The sequence below is a fragment of the Syngnathus floridae genome, chromosome 4 (genome assembly GCF_059516105.1).
Source record: "Syngnathus floridae isolate MCC-2025c chromosome 4, RoL_Sflo_1.0, whole genome shotgun sequence".
In the NCBI taxonomy this organism is placed as follows: Eukaryota; Metazoa; Chordata; class Actinopteri; order Syngnathiformes; family Syngnathidae; genus Syngnathus; species Syngnathus floridae.
This window is the reverse complement of record NC_142416.1, coordinates 6973075-6991943: the sequence shown is the minus strand read 5'-3', so window position 1 is coordinate 6991943 and position 18869 is coordinate 6973075. Positions and strand designations below refer to the sequence as shown.

The following is an 18869-nucleotide window of genomic DNA, read 5'->3' as shown; positions in this document are numbered from 1 at the left end:
ACGTGTCATCGATTGAACGGGAAGTCACATGTTCTATTATTTTTATACTGCAATCTGGGACCTACCCTAAACCATTTGCACATGAATTTGAATTAAGGGAAGAGTTACACACCTGCAATTTAACCATTTACTTTTGCGGTTGCTCAACTACCTCCGGACTGAAACACCCAACCATGTTGAGAATTATGATGTATAAAAGGGGTAGGAAAAAAAGAGCAATAGCTTGTTCCTTCTCCTTTTTTGAACATGTTGGTTTATGTGCCTTATTGGCATAACGTGAAATTATGTGAAAATGTGAAAAAATGATTTTGTGTTTGTTGTTTGTTCAAAAATACATTTCACTTCACTTCACTTCATTATTAAAAGTGAAGACAATTTGCAATTCTAGTAATGACACACGAATTTGATGCACAATTTGTCTTTGCGGGCCTCATAAAATGATGTGGCGTGCTGTATCTGGCCCCCGGGCCTTGAGTTTGACACCTGTGAGGTAGGCGAAAGATGAACAGTTTAAAGTTGGACCGGGTTGAATCGGTTGAAAAATGTAGAAATTAGAACTGGAAACGTGAACTTTTGTGAAATTTTGCGCAAATTTTAAACGTGAAAACGTGAAATTTTTTAACTTGCCAATTTCGGGAATGTCCCCAATGTGATTTGAATGTGCTGAATGACGTGAATTTCAAACTGGAACAACGTAAATGTGAAATGTTGAATGTGCCATTAAGAATGAATGGGGAAAAAGTTGCTAGAAATTTGCGAATTTTGTGAAAATGGAAGATTTTTGGAATGAAAAAAATGTAAGCAACAGTGTCATGAATATTTGAAATTAAGTTAAAAGTGGAATGGAGTGAATCGGTTGAAGTATGTTGAAGTAGTTAAGTGTCGAAAAAATGGGCGGAATTTGTAGAATAATCATAAAGCCTTCACACAATGAGTGACAGACTGGGCTGGCCTGAAATAATGATGATGATGGACCAGTGGGTTGGCCATTTGTGAATATAAATATACGTGTCCACCAATGAATATGACCAACATTGTAGTAAGTTCAAGTTAAGCCCCTAAACCACTGAGCTGTGAAAAATTGAGTGTTTACAAAGGTAGCAAAGGTCAGGGTTCGTCCAAGGTCGCCAAAGTATGCCAAAAAGTTCCCAGACATTTACCTGAACTTTTCTTGTCACAAGGCAATTGTGAACATGTTTCAAACTTTTTGAGACAGGATAAAACACTAAAACCGTTGGTTGATATCTGGCGATCATTTGGCGACCATTTAGAACATTTAATGAATGCTGACAACTGCATAAGAGTTAATGCTTACAATATTCACACACCACATTCAAAGACAGCTTCAGCTGACATTGGATAATTTATGATTCAAAAAGAACAGTCCAGCGGTATATCCATCCATCCATCCATCCATCCATCCATCCATCCATCCATCCATCCATCCATCCATCCATCCATCCATCCATCCATCCATCCATCCATCCATCCATCCATCCATCCATCCATCCATCCATCCATCCATCCATCCATCCATCCATTCATCCATCCATCCATCAGGGTCAGCTCGCGGGAGAGCAGCTTTAGCAGGGAAGTCCAGACTTACCTTTCCCAGACCCTTTTTTCCAGTTCCCTCAAGGGAATTCCAAGAGGTTCCCAGGCAAGCTGGGAAACATAGTCTCACCAGCATGTCCTGGGTCACCCCTAGCCCACCTCTCAGTGGGATGTGCCCAGAACACCTTACCTGGTAAGTGTCCAGTAGGCATCCTAACGAGATTCCCAAGCCCACCTAATCTCAATGTGGAGGAGCAGTGGCTAGAATTTGAATCCCTCACGGATGACACTTCTCACCCTATCTTTAAGGGAGAGCCTGGACACCTTTCAGATGCATGTAATCTTGTAATCTCCATCCTCCCCTAGATACGTGAACTCCACCCATTTGGGGCAGAATCTGATTCTGGAAAGACCAGTCGACTATTTTCGAACTGAAGACCTTGGTGTCAAATTTGGAGGTGGTGATTTTCATCCCAGCCGCTTCATACTTAACAACCACCCAGTACGCCAACCCAGAGGCACTGTCCCCAATGTCCAATGTTGCAGAGGCATGTTAATGAGCAGAGCCCCACAACAGCCAGGCTGAGGAAATCGACATACATCATCCACCCTTGGGACTCGGGCACCAAGTAGCTTTTTAACCACTACAATGACTTCAGCGTTAGGAAAGCCTGCCTCTTTAATCGCTAATTCTGCATATTCATGGTACGGCGTGACAGTGCAATTGAGGTCTTGAAAATATTCTCTTCACTGACTCGAGGTCAGCTACTTCCCATTCCCACTGTTTATTGCTGATAATTGGTTCCAAGACGGGCGGCTCGGTGGGGCACTGGTTAGCACGTCTGCCTCACGGTTAGGAGGGTGTCGGTTCGATTCCACCTCCAGCGATCCCTGTGTGGAGTTTGCATTTTTTCCCCGGGTACTTTCCTCCCACATCCCAAAATCATGCTTGCCAATTGAGCACTCCAAATTGCCCCAAGGTGTGAGTGCGGATGGTTGTTCGTCTCTGTGTGCCCTGCGATTGTCTGGCAACCAATTCAGGGTGTTCCCCGCCTACTGCCCGATGACTGCTCCAGCACGCCCGTGACCACTGTGGGGACAAGTGGTATAGAAAATGGATGGTTCCAAGTTCCCTGATAGGTGAAAATTCGCGATGGAATTATTATTTTTATGATATCCGCACTTTTATATTTGTATTTTTAAACACTTTATTGCATTATAAAACACTTCAAACGTTTCAAAGTTAAACTGACTTTTAGAAACAGTCTGTAGGGCTTCACTAAGACTCATAAAATCACCAAAAAAACTACTCTAAATGTGTCACAACTCCGCTCTGCTCTCACCATGCTGGCCAGCATATGCAATGGGGATCTGCGCGTGCTAATAAAATTAGAGCACAAATCAGAGATGCTACTGATTCTGCTGACGCGAAAGAGGTGGAAGAGTTGATACGTCGCGGGATTGCGGGAAGCTGACATAAAGCGTGGTTAGAACTGCTCTTACAGCTTTAAGCCAATAAGCGTCAAGAATACAGATCAACATGTTCCCATTGGTCTTGTCTCCTCTACCGGCCAATAGTGTGCTGTAAAGTCACAGAGGCAGACAAAGCCTCGCGTTTCAAGTGACGCCACAAAAATCCGCGATGCACCGAAATATCCACAGTATTTAATATTAAAAACCCGTGATGCACTGAGGCCGCGAAAGACAAACCGCGAAATAGCGAGGGATCACTACTTTATGCCCCCAAAGGGGGAATTTATCGTGGACCCGCCGCTGGTCCTGCAGTTTATAATCAGCAGCATCATATACGTATATACACCAGGCTGGCCGTGAGTCTCCCTCCCGTCTGTGTTGTCGGCGCCCCACCTGCCTCCCTTCCATCTCCCTTTCCCTTCAATAAATCCTGGTTCAAGCTGCATTTGGTCGCCCTGCCCCAACTCATTCCTGACACATGTATAGTGGTAAATTCTGTACCCTGCATTTTTCTTGAAGTTGACGAGCAATGAAAATCATGTCTGTGGTGCTTCTGTTTGGGCAGAACCCACTTTGAGACTTGGGAAGGATGTTTTCTGCCAGGGGTGTGAGTCTGTTGGCCAAAACCCGAGCTAGGGCTTTGCCTGCGGTGGACAGAATAGAAATGCCACGGTAGTTCCCGCAGTCTGCCTTGTCTCCCTTCTTAGAGATGGGGACAACTAGGGCATCCCTAAGTTGTGCAGGGATTTTCTGTTGTTCCCATATTTTGAGAAGCAGTGCATGGATGTGTCTGAGGAGATCGGGTCCGCCTTCCTTCAGGACTTCTGCTGGGATGCCATCGGGGCCGGCCGGCTTGTTGTTCTTCATCTTCCTAATTGCATCCTGCACCTCTTCCAGGCTGGGTGGTTCTCCCATCTTCTCAATTATGGGCTGTTGAGGGAGTTTTTTAAGAGCCTCTATCTCCGGAGTGGTGTCCCTATTCATAAAATCCTCGAAATGTTCTTTCCACCTCTTTGTTATTGCTTCCTTTTCTTTCGTCAACGTGAGCCATTCTTGGAGCAAAGCGGGGTTAGGGAACGGTAGCTGGGGCTGTATACCACTCTTGTGGCTTCGAAGAATCCTCTGGTGTCTCCAAAGGCAGCAAGCTGCGGGATCTTCAGAGCCTTCTTTGTCCACCAAAGGTTCTTCAGCTTTTTCAAAGTCAAAGTCAAAGGCAGCTTTATTGTCAATTTCTCCACATGCCAAAGACACACAAAGAAACCGAAATTTCGTTCCCCCCTATCCCACGGTGACAAGACATGGCTCACAACAGACAAACAAGTAAACAAGTATAACAAAAGCGTGCTGAATAAATAATGAATAAATAACACAACAAATAAATAAATAAATAAGAGGAGCAAAAAAAAAAAAGGAGCAAGTGCGCGTACAGCAGACATTCCCGAAAATAGCGCAACAGTGCCGCACGCTACGCAGAAGGGAGTAACGAGTTCAGGGCCCTAACAGCCTGGAGAAAGAAGCTGTTGGCGAGTCTGGTGGTGCGGGAGCGCAGGCTCCTGTACCTCTTCCCAGAGGGCAGAAGGTCAAACAAAGAGTGAGCCGGGTGACTCACATCTCTGGCAATCGAGGTTGCCTTGCGGACGAGATGGGAGGTGTAAATGTCCTTCAGGGAGGGGAGCGAAGCACCAATAATCTTACCAGCCGTATTCACTATGCGCTGCAGGGCCTTCAAGTTCTGTTCAGTGCAGTTACCACCCCAGACAGCGATGCAACTGGTGAGGACGCTCTCAATGGTGCCACGGTAGAATGTAGACAGGACTGCCTGAGGAGCACATGCACGCCTGAGCTTCCGCAGGAAGTACAGGCGGCGCTGAGCTTTCTTAGCCAGTGACGAGGTGTTTGCGGACCAGGAGAGGTCCTCACTGATATGCACCCCCAGGAACTTGGTGCAGCTCACCCTCTCCACCACAGCACCGTCGATGATCAGCGGCAGGTGTGTTGTGTGACCCTTCCGGAAGTCAACAACGATTTCCTTGGTCTTATTGACGTTCAGCAGGAGGTTGTTATCCCTGCACCACGTGGTCAGAAGGTCAACTTCTGACCTGTACCGAGTCTCGTTGCCCTTCGTGATGAGACCCACCAGAGTCGTGTCGTCAGCAAACTTCACTATGCGGTTGTCGCTGTAGGTCGCAGTGCAGTCATGCGTCAGCAGGGTGAAGAGCAATGGACTGAGCACGCAGCCCTGGGGGGCCCCCGTGCTCAGCGTGATGCTGGCGGAGATTTTGTCGCCAACACGCACCACCTGAGGCCTCTGACAGAGGAAGTCCAGTAGCCAGTTGCAGAGGGAGGTACTGAGGCCCAGCTCGTCGAGATTGCAGATGAGTCGCTGGGCACAATGGTGTTGAAGGCAGAGCTGAAGTCCACAAACAGCAACCTCACATACGAGTCCTTTCTCTCCAGGTGGGTGAGGGCCGAGTGGAGGGCAGAGCAGATGGCATCCTCAGAGGACCGCTTGGCACGGTACGCAAACTGGAAAGGGTCAATGGTGGGGGGGAGAACGGACTTGATGTGCTCCATGACAAGCCGCTCAAAGCACTTCATGATGATGGGCGTCAGTGCCACGGGGCGGTAGTCATTGAAGCAGGACGGTGCAGGTTTCTTCGGCACAGGAACGATGGTGGCAGCCTTGAAACACGAGGGGACGATGGCCTGCTGCAGGGAAACGTTAAAGATGTCCGTGAAGACACCTGACAGCTCCCCAGCGCAGTCCTTCAGCGCTCGACCCGGGATGTTGTCAGGGCCCGCCGCCTTACGGGTGTCAATAGCGGCAAGCGCAATCCTCACGCCGTCGGCCGAGAGGCGCAGGGGCTGCTCGTGTGGGGGGGGGAGTGGTCTTCAGTGGGCAAGTGCTGTTCTGGGCGTCGAAGCGAGCAAAGAAGCGGTTCAGATCGTTCAGCAGACGGACGTCGCCCTCACAGCTCCTCGGCGCGGGCTTATAGTCCGTGATGGTCTGAATGCCCCGCCAAAGGCTACGTGCGTCTTTGCTGTCCTTGAAGTGGGTGGAGACCTTGCACGAGAACGCCTTCTTCGCTTCTTTGATGCCTCGGGACAGGTCGGCCCTCGCTGTCCTCAAGCCAGCCTCATCACCCGCTCTGAAAGCCTTGTCCCTGGCCCTCAACAGTCTGAGGACAGCCCCCGTCAGCCACGGCTTCCAGTTCGCGCGAGTGACGACGGATTTCGAGCAAGTCACATCATCGATGCACTTCGTGACGTAAGAGGTAACAGAGTCAGTATACTCCTCTATGTCCGTCCAATCGTTGTAGGTGGCTGCCTGCTTAAACAAGTCCCAGTCAGTGGTGTCGAAACAGTCACGAAGTGCATCGGAGGCACCCTCAGGCCACACCCGAACCCGCCTCCGAACTGCCTGGATGCCTTTACCAATTGTCTGTATGCGGGCAAAAGCAAAACGGTGAGATGGTCAGAAAGCCCCAGATGGGGAGGGGGGTGGCTTTGAAAGCTCCCTTTTGCGCCGAGTAGACTAGGTCCAGGAAGCTGTCTCCACGTGTCGGAAAAGTAACATGCTGGTGAAGCCTCGGGAAAACAGACTTCAGGTTGGCATGATTGAAGTCTCCAGCGAAGATGGTGAAACCGTCAGGGTGCGCTGTTTGCTGTTCACTGACAGCCTGGTACAGTTCACCAAGCGCCGCAATCCTGTCGCTTTCGATGTTGGAAGGCGGGATGTATACCGCGACTAGCAGAATCGCGGTAAATTCCCTCGGCAGATAAAAAGGACGGCACTTAATGATCACAAACTCCACAAGCGGCGAGCAGTGCTTACATACCACCACAGAGTCCCGGCACCATTCTTCTCGGATGTAGACGCATATTCCACCTCCTCGCGACTTTCCCCCTCGTACAATGGCACGGTCCGCCCGATAGCACGCTAGCCGCTCCAGATGCACGGCAGAGTCCGGAATGTTGTCACTCAACCAGGTCTCGGTGAACACGAGCACACAGCAGTTCCGCACCGTCCGGTTCGTAGACCTCAGCAGGCGAACGTAATCCATTTTGTTGTCCAGCGATCGAACATTCGCCAGAAGAATGGAGGGCACCGCCGGGCGCGCTGGGTTGGCCGCCAGCCTGGCCCGGACGCCTCCGCGCTTGCCCCGCTTCTGCCTCCTCGCACACCGTTTCCGACGGCTCCCAACCGGGGGAGGAATAGCGGGTGAGGTCGGCGACGTTTCAGGACGTAGCAGTCTGAGCGCCTTTAATGTCGACGCTTCAAAGTCCAGAACGCCGCAAAACCCACTTCTGCCGATGTCGAGCAGAACCTGCCTGCTGTACTTGTAACACGATAAAGCACGACGAGACGAACACATAAGACTGTCGGACGAACACTCATTAGACGAACAAATCACCGTACTGACGGGACAGAGAGTGGCCGCTGCGTGTGCACGCGCCGCCATCTTAAAATTTTTTCCTAACCATTGATTGGACAGCCGCCTATGCCTTGGCATAGGCTGCTCTTTTAAACTTGCAATTGATGTCATTTTGCCAGGTGATAAAAGTTTGCCGCTTGATGTCTATGAGCTGTTGGATTTCAATGTAATTTTCATCGTACCAGTCCTGATGTTTCCGCTTTTTCTGACTCAGGATGCTTTTGCTCTCGTGCATGATGGTAGAGGAAACCCTGTCCCAGTGTTCATCTGCATCATTTGGATGCTGCTTGGGCATGTCCGCACTGAGAGCCGCCTGGAGCTGTTGTTGGTAGGTGGTATCACCCAGCCGCTCGATGTTAAGCTTTGGCCGGCTCTGTCTTTTCTGCATCCTTCTTTTCCGCATTAAGCGGACAGACATGATGGAGCGAATGAGGCGGTGGTCAGTCCAACAATCATCTGCACTGGTCATTGCTCTGGTCTGAAGCACGTCACAACGGTCTTTGGTGCGAACAATGACATAGTCAATAAGGTGCCATAGTTTATTGCGAGGATGCATCAATGATGTTTTGAATGCATTCTTTTGGCGGAAAGTGTGTTGGTGATGACCAGGTTGTGTTCTGAGCACTTTGTCAGCAGTAGTGTGCCATTTGAGTTGATGTTTCCAACCCCTTCTCTTCCCAGCGTGCCTCTCCATAGATGATGGTTTCGTCCCACTCAGGCATTGAAGTCTCCAAGTAGGATTATCTTGTCCTTCTTGGGGACTTTGGATAGGATGGTGCCAAGGTCAGCATAGAAGGTCTCCTTTACTTCATCCTGTGCATCAAGCGTTAGAGCAAACCTGGGCAAATTATGGCCCGCGGGCCACATTCGGCCCTTTGTGCGTCCCTGTCCGGCCCGCATGAGGCCAATTGTAATTTAAAAAAAAATTAAAAATTGTTTCGTGTGTACAATACAACTGTTTCGCTTTTATTTTGAATGGCGTCGCACTTCCATGTAGCGTACGTGTATGTGAGCTGTGCGTGAAGGTGAACAGTGCGAAGTAATGCTGCCCGAGAAATGTGTGCTGACCCTCAGAAAAGAAAAGTTGACAAGGAGCGCCGTGTTTTCAACAAGACATGGACTGCCAAGTATTTCTTTACAGAAATGAAAGGTAAAGCCATGTGCCTGATTTGTGGTTACACAGGTCGCTGTGTTTAAAGAATATAATTTGAGTCGCCACTACACGACCAAGCATGAGAAAAAATACATCTGTCTGATAAACAGGGCGCATCAGAGGCTGATGCATTGCTAGCAAAACTGCAAGCCCAACAAGGACTTTTTATCAAACTTCACACCCAGAGATGGAGCGGCTTTGTCATTTGAGGAAAAGTTAAAGAAGTTAAGAATAAATTGTACTGATTAATAATTGTTTTTTTATTTGACCTTTACACCACAATTTCACATAGCTTAATATAAATATAAACAGAATAATTGTATTCTTCTAAATACCAGTACCAACTCTTTAAAATAAATAATTTAGTGCATTTTACAATGGAAGAAAATTGAGCAGGTTTAAGTTATCGTAGGTGTGGCCCTCTGACACAACTCAGGTTTTTCATGTGGCCCCTTGTAAAAATTAATTGCCCACCCCTGCGTTAGAGCATACGCACTAATAATTGACTGCTTGCAAGCATCAGGCGCATGGTCATTAGGCGTTCATTGATTCCCACAGGGAGTTGATAGAGTTGGTTGATGAGGCTGTTCTTTATGGCAAAGCTCACGCCATGGATACGTGGCTCATTTGCAAGCTTTCGCTTCCAAAAGAAAGTGTATCCGCCTTTCTCCTCCTTCAGCTGCCCGTCATTAGCCAGTTGGGTTTCGGAGAGCACTGCAATGTCAATCTGGAACCTCCTTAGCTCACTTGAGATAATGGCGGTTCGCCTTTCAGGTCGATCACTGGCTTTGTTGTCCATGAGGGTCCTCACATTCCAGGTCCCAAAGTAGAATCGTAATTTATGTTTCTTATGTGATGTCCAGACAGGAGTTTCGAGACAGGCTATTTTGAGGGTGCCTTTTCTAACCCCATCCCCTACTGGGGTGAGGAGAGTGGATCCAAAACAGGGCGGCTCAGTCATGGGTGCAGCTGCTGAAAAGCTCTTTTTGCCTCAGTCCAAGAGCTTAGCGACTGAATCTATCACCCACTGCCTCTGTGCCAGGTTGTGGCTAGGAGCTACCAGATGACACTGTCCTGCTCCCGTCACCACTTCCTGGTCGCCACAGGACTTTTTCTATCCGAGATGTAAAGTAGGATGGGTTACCTTTCGGGAGGACGCCTGCGTGTGATGTCTTTTAATGTGGGGAGATTGATGGGCCTGCAGCCACCACACTGCCCTTTGGCAGAGAGGGGGCCTGGTTCCAATGGCATGGAGAACCACAACAATTGGAGGCCATCATCTGTTGCAGCCTTCATCCGCCTTCAGTGCCGTTGTGACATTGTCATCATCTGCCACATCCACCGTTTAGGTATTTTTGGATCGCGCTTTGTCTGGAACCTCCCCTTCGACCTTACTGCCATGGGTGACACTATCAGGAGCCTAAGCTCAGGTTCATTGGAACACACATGGTTCTCCACCATGTCAAAGTGGCGATCCAGGAGAACACACACACGCACACACACACACATTCACGCATACACACACACATTCACACACACACACACATTCACGCGCACACACACACACACACACAGTGTCCTTAAATAGGTCTGCATTGTCTTCCGGGAATATAGTTTAAATATTCTTACTGCAGTGACTAACACGTGGGGTCAGACAAGAAAGCGGAAGACCCTCATTGCGCACATTCATCCTGCATGTCGTGCATTTCTGACAATGGAAAATATGGCGCCTATTAGTGGCATTTACACCATTTTACCTCACAAGAGAGTTAAACACTGAACTGAAGTGAAACCCCTCACTTTTAACCTTTTGGAGAGACTGTCTTCTCATTTTTCGATCATGCATAGGATCTGTTGAAGGTTATGTCTTGCCTGAGAGTAACAACAAGCAACATGTCTCAAGAATAAATGTGTCTCCTCACTTACTAATGGACATGATGTTTTGTGTCACCCAAATCACAAAGACAATGATAACAACACAGAATAAGAAATACTGTTGGGTGACTGGCTGTTTTGCTTGTCAAGTACTGAAGCAAAAGCAAAAGATAAGCCATTCATTTGAATTTAACTGTGCAAGTTTGTGCAGAATGTTGCTTCCATGTCAAACAAATGCTACAAAAGTATTCTGAAGCATTTTGCCCACAGTGACCTATCTTTGTTCAGTGTTGAGCAGTTTTTGTTACTCACTAGCTCACTCTGATGCTAAATTACATTACGGCGGATCACAAATCAGCTGAGCTGATCCAATATGGCCAATCAGAGTAGAACGTCTTGTGACATTAAACTCATTACCTAATTTGACTAGAATGAAGACTTCGCAAGAATATTACAAATTATTATTAGTATTACAAAGTATTAAATGTGTCAATTATGTGTGACCATCAGGTAGCCGGCATTCGAGGCATGTTGATTACCAACAAACGGCAAGGCAACCAAGTAAAGACCTTCATCACCTACAACAAAGGAAGAGACTGGAGGCTCCTGCAAGCCCCAGCAACTGATCTGGATGGAAATGAAATTCACTGCATTTTGGTAAGATGCAGTGACCCCAATGCTTGTGTTTAAAACTAGATGTAAAACATGCAAAATGCATAATACCACCAACACAAAGTGCAAAGTTCTTTTTTTTTTTTCATTAAATCTCCAAATTTGTATGAATCAAAGAATAAAGTGCCTTATTTTAGTGCATCTCTGGATCTCTGGATAGGGAATTTATCATTATCAATGTGTATTGTATCAGTCAAAAAACATGCTGTACATGATTGAGTAGAAATCGATTTGTTAATTTTAGAACTCGGATGAGAAACTGTGACGTCACCTGAACTGGTATTTTGCTTACGCTGTACCTCTTAGCGCTAGTACTTTAACAGTTACAGACCAAATTCAGGGGGAAATTGCAGTTTAGGTGAAAACCTGTTCCTACTAAGAAATCCAGGTTTCTGCAAATGTAGCAAGGACTGCATATAGACTGCATGAAGCCCAGCTAGACAATGTATCTATGAGATTTTCTTTATTTACACTGCTATCCTACCATGCAGTTACAACAGCCATTAAAGGGAATTTGCTCTATGCTCATGTTAGCTAGCAAAAAGGATGACGAACGGGGCAGGACGACCAGGTGCGACATGAACACAGTAATAATGAAGGGAAAGAGGAATAGGAGGACTAGAGCGTCGACAGGAGTGGGTGTGCCCAAGAAGCAGCGTCAGAGCAGAGAGCAGCAGTCGTTGGTGAGCGGGCAAAGGGCTTTGCTGAACCAGACAGGTCCCAGGCTAGTGGTGATCGAGAGCAGGCAGAAAGGTCGAACCTGAAGGAAAGCGAAGCAGAGTGAGCAAACAGGCGGATCATGGTCAGAAACAAGAGACAAGTCAGGGCAGGCAGTGTTCAGGAATGGTTGGTCAGTCTGACAGACAAGCTAGATCGGCAACAGGTACCAAGAGCAGGGAACAGCACGGGACAAACTGACAAAGTGTGACTGGAGAAGTACGCTTAAGGTGGCGTCTTGATGAGTGGGTGGTGAACAACAGGTGTGGGCAATGAGTGCAGTTCTGGAGGGGTAGGAGCAGAGAAACAGAGCTGTCCAGGGTGCTGACAATCATAAAGCCCCAAATATAAATTGGCTTGCATCATAGCTGTATGCTGATGTTTGTAATAATCCAATCCATGTCAAAACTGCTTAAGAATTTAAAGAGTTGTAATAAACGGAGCGAAATGCAAACACTGTCTATTGAATCGTATCTATGGCTTCGGCAACTTGCTCCCAAGAAGAAGTATGCAAGCTAACCCATGCAGCGATTGCTGCGAGGACTATTTAACACAATTTTCCAAGATGTGCAATAACCGACCCAAATTCTACAGTTGGCCACAATGCAATTTGAGTCCCTAGTTAAGGTAAGCCATTTGGAACAAAATAAAACACAAAAATGAACAAATCAATTCCGTGGTGGCAATACTGTTTAATACATTCTCAAGTAAATTAATATTTGGCTTTGAACAAACATTTTGAACTATGTATGGTCCAAAATATGTGCTATATAGCTATAGTCTTCTGAAATCAATAGGGAAATTTACGTTTATTTTCCAAGAAATACGTAGTCCGCCCCACATATTTATATAATTGTATATATATTTGTGAACCTGTTTTGGTCTTATTTTCTAGCCTTCCTGTTCACTTCATCTTCAACTACAAACTTCAGACAACCCCTACTTGTCAGGCGCAATTTCCACGAAGAGCTCAGCACCGGGGGTTATTGTTGCCACAGGTAAGACAAATGTTGAAATGAACTATCCATTGTCAAATAATAATTCAAATGATTTGAATTACAGTACGTGTCAAGACAAAAATATAAAAGCAAGCATCTCCCTCTCAGAGAGAAAGTGCATTGAACATAAGCAGATATTGGGGGATAGCCATTTTCCTTGAGAGAAGTAAAAATAAAGAATAGCTCTTTAAAAACAGTATAGAATCCCAAGGTAAATTAAGGTGCCTTGATCTGCACACGGTTTCCCATTTGATTCTCTGTTTCTGTCCACACCCTGGGCCAATTTTTGTGCCCAGCTCAAGTCCAGTCCTAAGTGCAGTCTGTGCGCAGCTCAAGTCCAGTCCTAAGTGCAGTCTGTGCGCATATTGGTAGGATCGCGTCTTTCACTTTTACTCTTCAAATTATTTTATTAGACCAATGTGTAGTACTACTACTACTTTTATCTTAAAGTAATTTAAGGTAACACTGAGATACTTTTACTTGAATTTGAGTGACAAAAATCTGCTTTTATAATCATATTTGATAAGTTTGCATTTAATTGTGGCTCTGATCAAGCATTACTTAATGTTTAAGGTTATGTTTAACATCATATCTAGACGAAAGAAAATCACCATCGCTGTGTTTGTACACTGTCAATTGTTGCATTATTGGGCGGAAGGACATAGCTAATCTGTAATGATTTTGGAATGATATGGCCAAGGTTAGAATAATAAAGAATGCCCCCCACCAAAAAAAAATACTAGTACTACTACTACTACTCATAATAATAATAATAATAATAATAATATTATGGTGCACTGGTTAGCACGTCCATCTCACAGTTAGGAGGGTGCCGATTCTACCTGCGACCCTCCCTGTGTGGAGTTTGCATGTTCTCCCCGTGCCTGCGTGGGTTTTCTCCGGGCACTCCGGTTTCCTCCCGCATTCTAAAAACATGCTTGGTAGGCCAATTGAGCACTCCAAATTGCCCCTAGGTGTGAGTGCGAGTGCGGATGGTTGTTCGTCTCTGTGTGCCCTGTGATCGGCTGGCAACCGGTTCAGGGTGTCCCCCGCCTACTGCCTGATGACTGCTGGGATAGGCTCCAGCGACCCCCGTAGGGACAAGCGGTATAGAAGATGGATGGATGGACAACAATAAGTAAACAGTAAAATATAAACTACATTTTGGAGTGACGCGACTGTCATGGTGTCCTTAGGCAACCCAAGCTTAAGTGTCGCTTCTTGCATGCCTGTATGTGCGTGATCTAATTCTTTGTATGCCGTGCAACACAAAATATACTAAAAATTGCAAGCTGATTTTTTTTCCTTGAGGGATTGTAATATGCATAATAAAAAAAAACAATTAAATTATACAGTATATAACCAGTAGGTGGCCAACTTTTTTCTTTTGCGCTTTATTGGTGCGGTGTACTTTGCTTGCTGCACCTCTTAAGACATTATTTAGTGCAAAGATCGTATTATGTTGTCTAAAAGCTTCATGCATCCATAGGGGAGAACTTGCGGTCTTCTATTATTTACATGAACTGAAAAACAGAGCTCTGAGAGTGGAGCATGAGAAACATTATAATCCCATAGATGGTGGGATTGAAAGCTCACCTTCAAAAATCAGTTAAACATAACTCAAATATATTCATATTATAAACCAGATTGATCATTTTATTCATTCATTCGTTGATTATTTGATTGCTTATTTATGGCAAGTTAGCCTTATTTTCATTTTTAGGGTTGTGGTTATTTTGAGGGCCGCATGTTGTTCCATGCGGCTAACTGCCTGATTGTCAAAGGTTCTGGGTTTAAATCTGGACTTTGACCTTTCTGCGTGAATTACTGTATGTATGTTCTCCGCATGAGTTTTGTCTGAGTACTTCCGTAAGATTGAATGGTTTTCTGTCTATATATGTCCCATGATTGACTGAAGGAGTGTCCAGAATCTGAATAGCGTTAGTAGTCGAAAATGGTTTGATGGATGACTTTTTTCCCCCCGTGTTGCACTGTGCATGAACGAAAGCAAAGTGAACAATAATTAGCTAATGACTGCTGCTCGTGCTGGTTGTCGTCAAACTAGCAAGAGAAGCTTTCAAATGAATAGCAGTTGAAAGCTATCATGAAAGTACATGTATGGCTTTGCTCCAATATCCATCTTAATATTTTAACAATCTGAGTGAGAGAAGAATAACTTGCCAAGTTTTCATCAGTTTTTTTTCTTTTTCCTTTATTTCTCTTTTTTCGTTTCTTGACATGATTAGTGGCTACCCTTAGAAGCTTTGATACATTTATCCACCCCAGGCACAGAATGGCAGTAAAATACAGGGATGCCTACTTTCAGCATGCTCCTGGAAGCCAGCCTTTCTGAAGGAAATGTTGCTGTACTGTTGCTTTTATGAGTTGTAATGAGAGATGAGTAAATGTCCGTTGTATATCAGATAATGATTTTATTGCAACTTTTTTTAAGTTTAAAAAATAAAAAGGACAAAAAGATAATAATTTTATGGTATTTCTTAATCCCAAGTGTGGAATTGTATGTTGTCTATCAGATGTTTTGTTCTGTCACACATTCTGTTAACGACAGGGAATATTGGAGCTGAGCTGTCCTACAACAATGTTGGCATGTATATATCATCTGATGCTGGAAATAGCTGGAGACAGGTGAGAGCTTCATAAAATAGTTCAGGATTTATCATACCAAGCAGAACATCTTTTGTAATAATCTCACCTAACTACCGTATTTTTCGCACAATAAGGCGCACTGGATTATAAAGTGCACCCTCATTGATTTTTCTATTTTAGAAATTATTTCATATATAGGGCGCACCGGTTTAAAAGGTGCATAAAATAGAAGCTATACTGCAACAAACTGAGGTTAACTCGGGCTGTGGTATGCATCCACTCGCCAATAACTAATGAGCCCTCTGTAAACAACCCCGTTTCTCAAACTATCTCCTGTAAAAGTGACTAAAGTTGGATCTAACACATTGGTACAGCTTACCGTATTTTTCAGACTAAAAGTCGCTCCGGAATATAGGTCGCATTAGCCATAAAATGCACAATAACGTGAAAAAAAACATATACAAGTTGCTCCGGAGTATAAGTCGCATTTTGGGGGAAATTTATTTGACAAAATCCAACACCAAGTACAGACATGAACGAGCAACAACAGGCTAAACGATAGGTATGCTAACGTGACAAAAACACAAACGAAGAGCTGAGAACGGGCCTGACGTAACATTCAGAGTTATTCAAATAACTATTACATAAATAACACATTTATAAAATCATCTGTGTCACTCCAATTCATTAAATCCATCGATCGTCCTTTATGTCAACAATGCCGGCCGGGTGCTCGCCACTGACAGCAGTTGCACTGCAAAATATTCCACAGGCCTATGTGACGATATATAAATTATGTATCAAAACTATTATATAAGCTATAATATTATCAAACCATCTGTGTCACTCTAAATCATTAAATCCATCGATCAAATTCCTCGTCCTTTGTCAACAACGCCGCACGTGCGCCCTGACGTCAGCCTCGTCGTTATTCTACAGATCTAGTATATAACTATATTATAGCGTTCACAAAGTACAAGGAAAGATGTGGGTTTGGTAAACGGCTCTTTATTTAACAAAACAAGAGTTCAACGAGCCAACAACTACTGAACTGTAACGATAAAAACATATACACGTTGCTACACGAAATAAAATATGTCAAATAACTATAACAAATAGTTCACCGCCACACGGCCCCAAGCACCGGCGTGGACTTCCATCCCCGGACGTGGCACTTCCTGCCACGGAGGTGGAAGAGAGCTCCATAGAATAGGACTGGGCGTGCGTAAAAGCCATGTTCGAGCCCCATCCACCGTCCCTGGACAGCCACCCGGCCGCGCGCCAGCCCCCGACTTCCATCCACAGAGGTGAAAGAGAGCTCTGTAGAGTAGGACCGGGCATGCGTAAAAGCCATGTCTGAGCCTCATCCACCGTCACCGGACAGCCACCCGGCCGAGCGCCGGCCCCCGACTTCCATCCACGGAGGTGAAATACAGCTCCGTAGAGTAGGACCGGGTGTGCGTAGAAGCCGTAATAGTTTTTCAAACCTTCTGTGTCACTCCAAATCATTAAATCCTTAAAATTCTTCGTCCTCCGTGTGACTTACAAAGAAAGCCGCTAATGACGCCGGTAGTACGTGGGGCCCTTCGTCATCTTCGTCATCCCGTGATCGAATCTTTGTCCTTTATGTAAACAACCGCAGCGCCGCGCCGCGCCGCTGACGTCACTTGAAATTCAAATTACAGTAATCCCTTGCTACATCGCGGTTCCTTTATTGAGGTTTCACTTTTTTTTTTTTAATTTTGAAAATTTATGAAAAAAAAATCACATATCGCTCCTCAGTATAACTCTCCCCCCCACCCAAACTATGAAAAAAATGGAACTTATAGTCCGAAAACTACGGTACTTATGTTGCCGTTCCACATCGATCTGTAAATTTACTCGAAACATTAACGGAGCAGCCTATTTTGAAATGAAATAACCTCGTGTGTATAGGAGCTATAATTAGCAATAGCCACCCGCAAACTCCCATTATCCTCAGCTCGCAAACTCCCATGAGCCTCAGCAAAGTGTCATGGCGGCCCCCTGTAAACAATCACGTTTCTCAAACTCTCTCCTATAAAAATGATCGGAACCGACTAAAGACTGATTTAACACATTGGTGCTGCTTGTTTATGATTCCGTTGGATGTTGATTGGTAAACGTACTCGAAAACATTAACGGAACAGCATATTTTGAAATGAAATAGCCTCGCGGGTACAACAGCTATTCAGTGACGTCCCCTTGACCACGGTTGCAGTAATGCTGGGAAGCGATGCGACCTTGTAATTTACTAGTCATTCTAAAACGTACTGAATCGTTTTGGCAGAACGCTGTGTACAACCAGTATGGATCAACAAATTCATCAATTGATCCATATATAAGGTGCTCTGCATTATAAGGCACACTGTGGTTTTTTGAGTAAATTTTAAGTTTTTAAGTGCGCCTACTAGTGCGGAAAATACGGTATTTTTACAGTGAGTATTTTCCCCTCTTTATGGTTACCTACAAGTTGTTATTAAAGTTAGCAATAAGCAAATAGATGTAGTCTCTAAAGGTGGCTGTCAGTGGGCATTACTTGTTAATTTTCTTTTAATTCTAAATTATTTTATGTGCGATCAATGTTCAGATTTTTGAAGAGGAGCACAATGTTTGGTTTCTGGACAAAGGAGGGGCCCTTGTTGCTGTAAAACAACCTTCTGTGCCAACCAGACACTTATGGTATGTTAATATTTTCTTTCACATTTATATTGCTTTTTATATTGATTTTTTTACTTGCATTCTTAACCACACAGTTAGTAATTAGTTTCTTAATTAGTGGTGTAACGATGCCTTTTTTGACCGATGCAATGTGAAGCCATTTATTGAATCATAAAGCGATAAATCAGTTTTTTAAATGATACATTACAAGTAATTTTGAAACTATATTTCTATGTGATGTTTTGACAATGGCCTTTTTGCAAATAAACTAAAAGTAACTAAATTACCCTAATTGCCGGACTATAAACCGCACCGGATTATAAACCGCACCAGCTAAAATTCAGGGATATTTCAGTTTTTTTCTTACGTAAACCGCACCGGACTATAAGACGCATGTGCACACGAGTTGTTTTACAAAGAAAGACTGTACATAGAAAGCCTTTTTAACGTTTTAATAACATACTTGAACATGTCTTTCTAAACATTGCCTGTGACGCAGCAGCAGTAGTACCGCAGCAATGCGGAAGTGTACACGCCAGTTATTAGCAAAGAAAGACTGGACACAGAAAGTTTTTTTAAAGCTTTAATAACATACCTTAACATTTCTTTCTAAACACTGCCTGTGACACGGCAGTAATACCGCAGCAACACGGAAGTAACACAGCAGCAACACGGTAGCACAGCACTAACAGGGCTGGTTAAAAA

General features: G+C 44.8%; 1 protein-coding gene across 1 annotated transcript in view; it reads left to right on the top strand.

Moving 5' to 3' along the window:
- The window catches only part of sorcs3a (sortilin related VPS10 domain containing receptor 3a), a 296809-nt gene that overhangs the window by 209539 nt on the left and 68401 nt on the right, over nucleotides 1-18869 (top strand). Inside the window, exons 10-13 of the mRNA XM_088374786.1 lie at nucleotides 11002-11148; nucleotides 12776-12878; nucleotides 15448-15524; nucleotides 18094-18185. Of these exons, the coding sequence (XP_088230912.1) occupies nucleotides 11002-11148; nucleotides 12776-12878; nucleotides 15448-15524; nucleotides 18094-18185 (419 nt within the window). The remainder of the gene's footprint in view (nucleotides 1-11001; nucleotides 11149-12775; nucleotides 12879-15447; nucleotides 15525-18093; nucleotides 18186-18869) is intronic.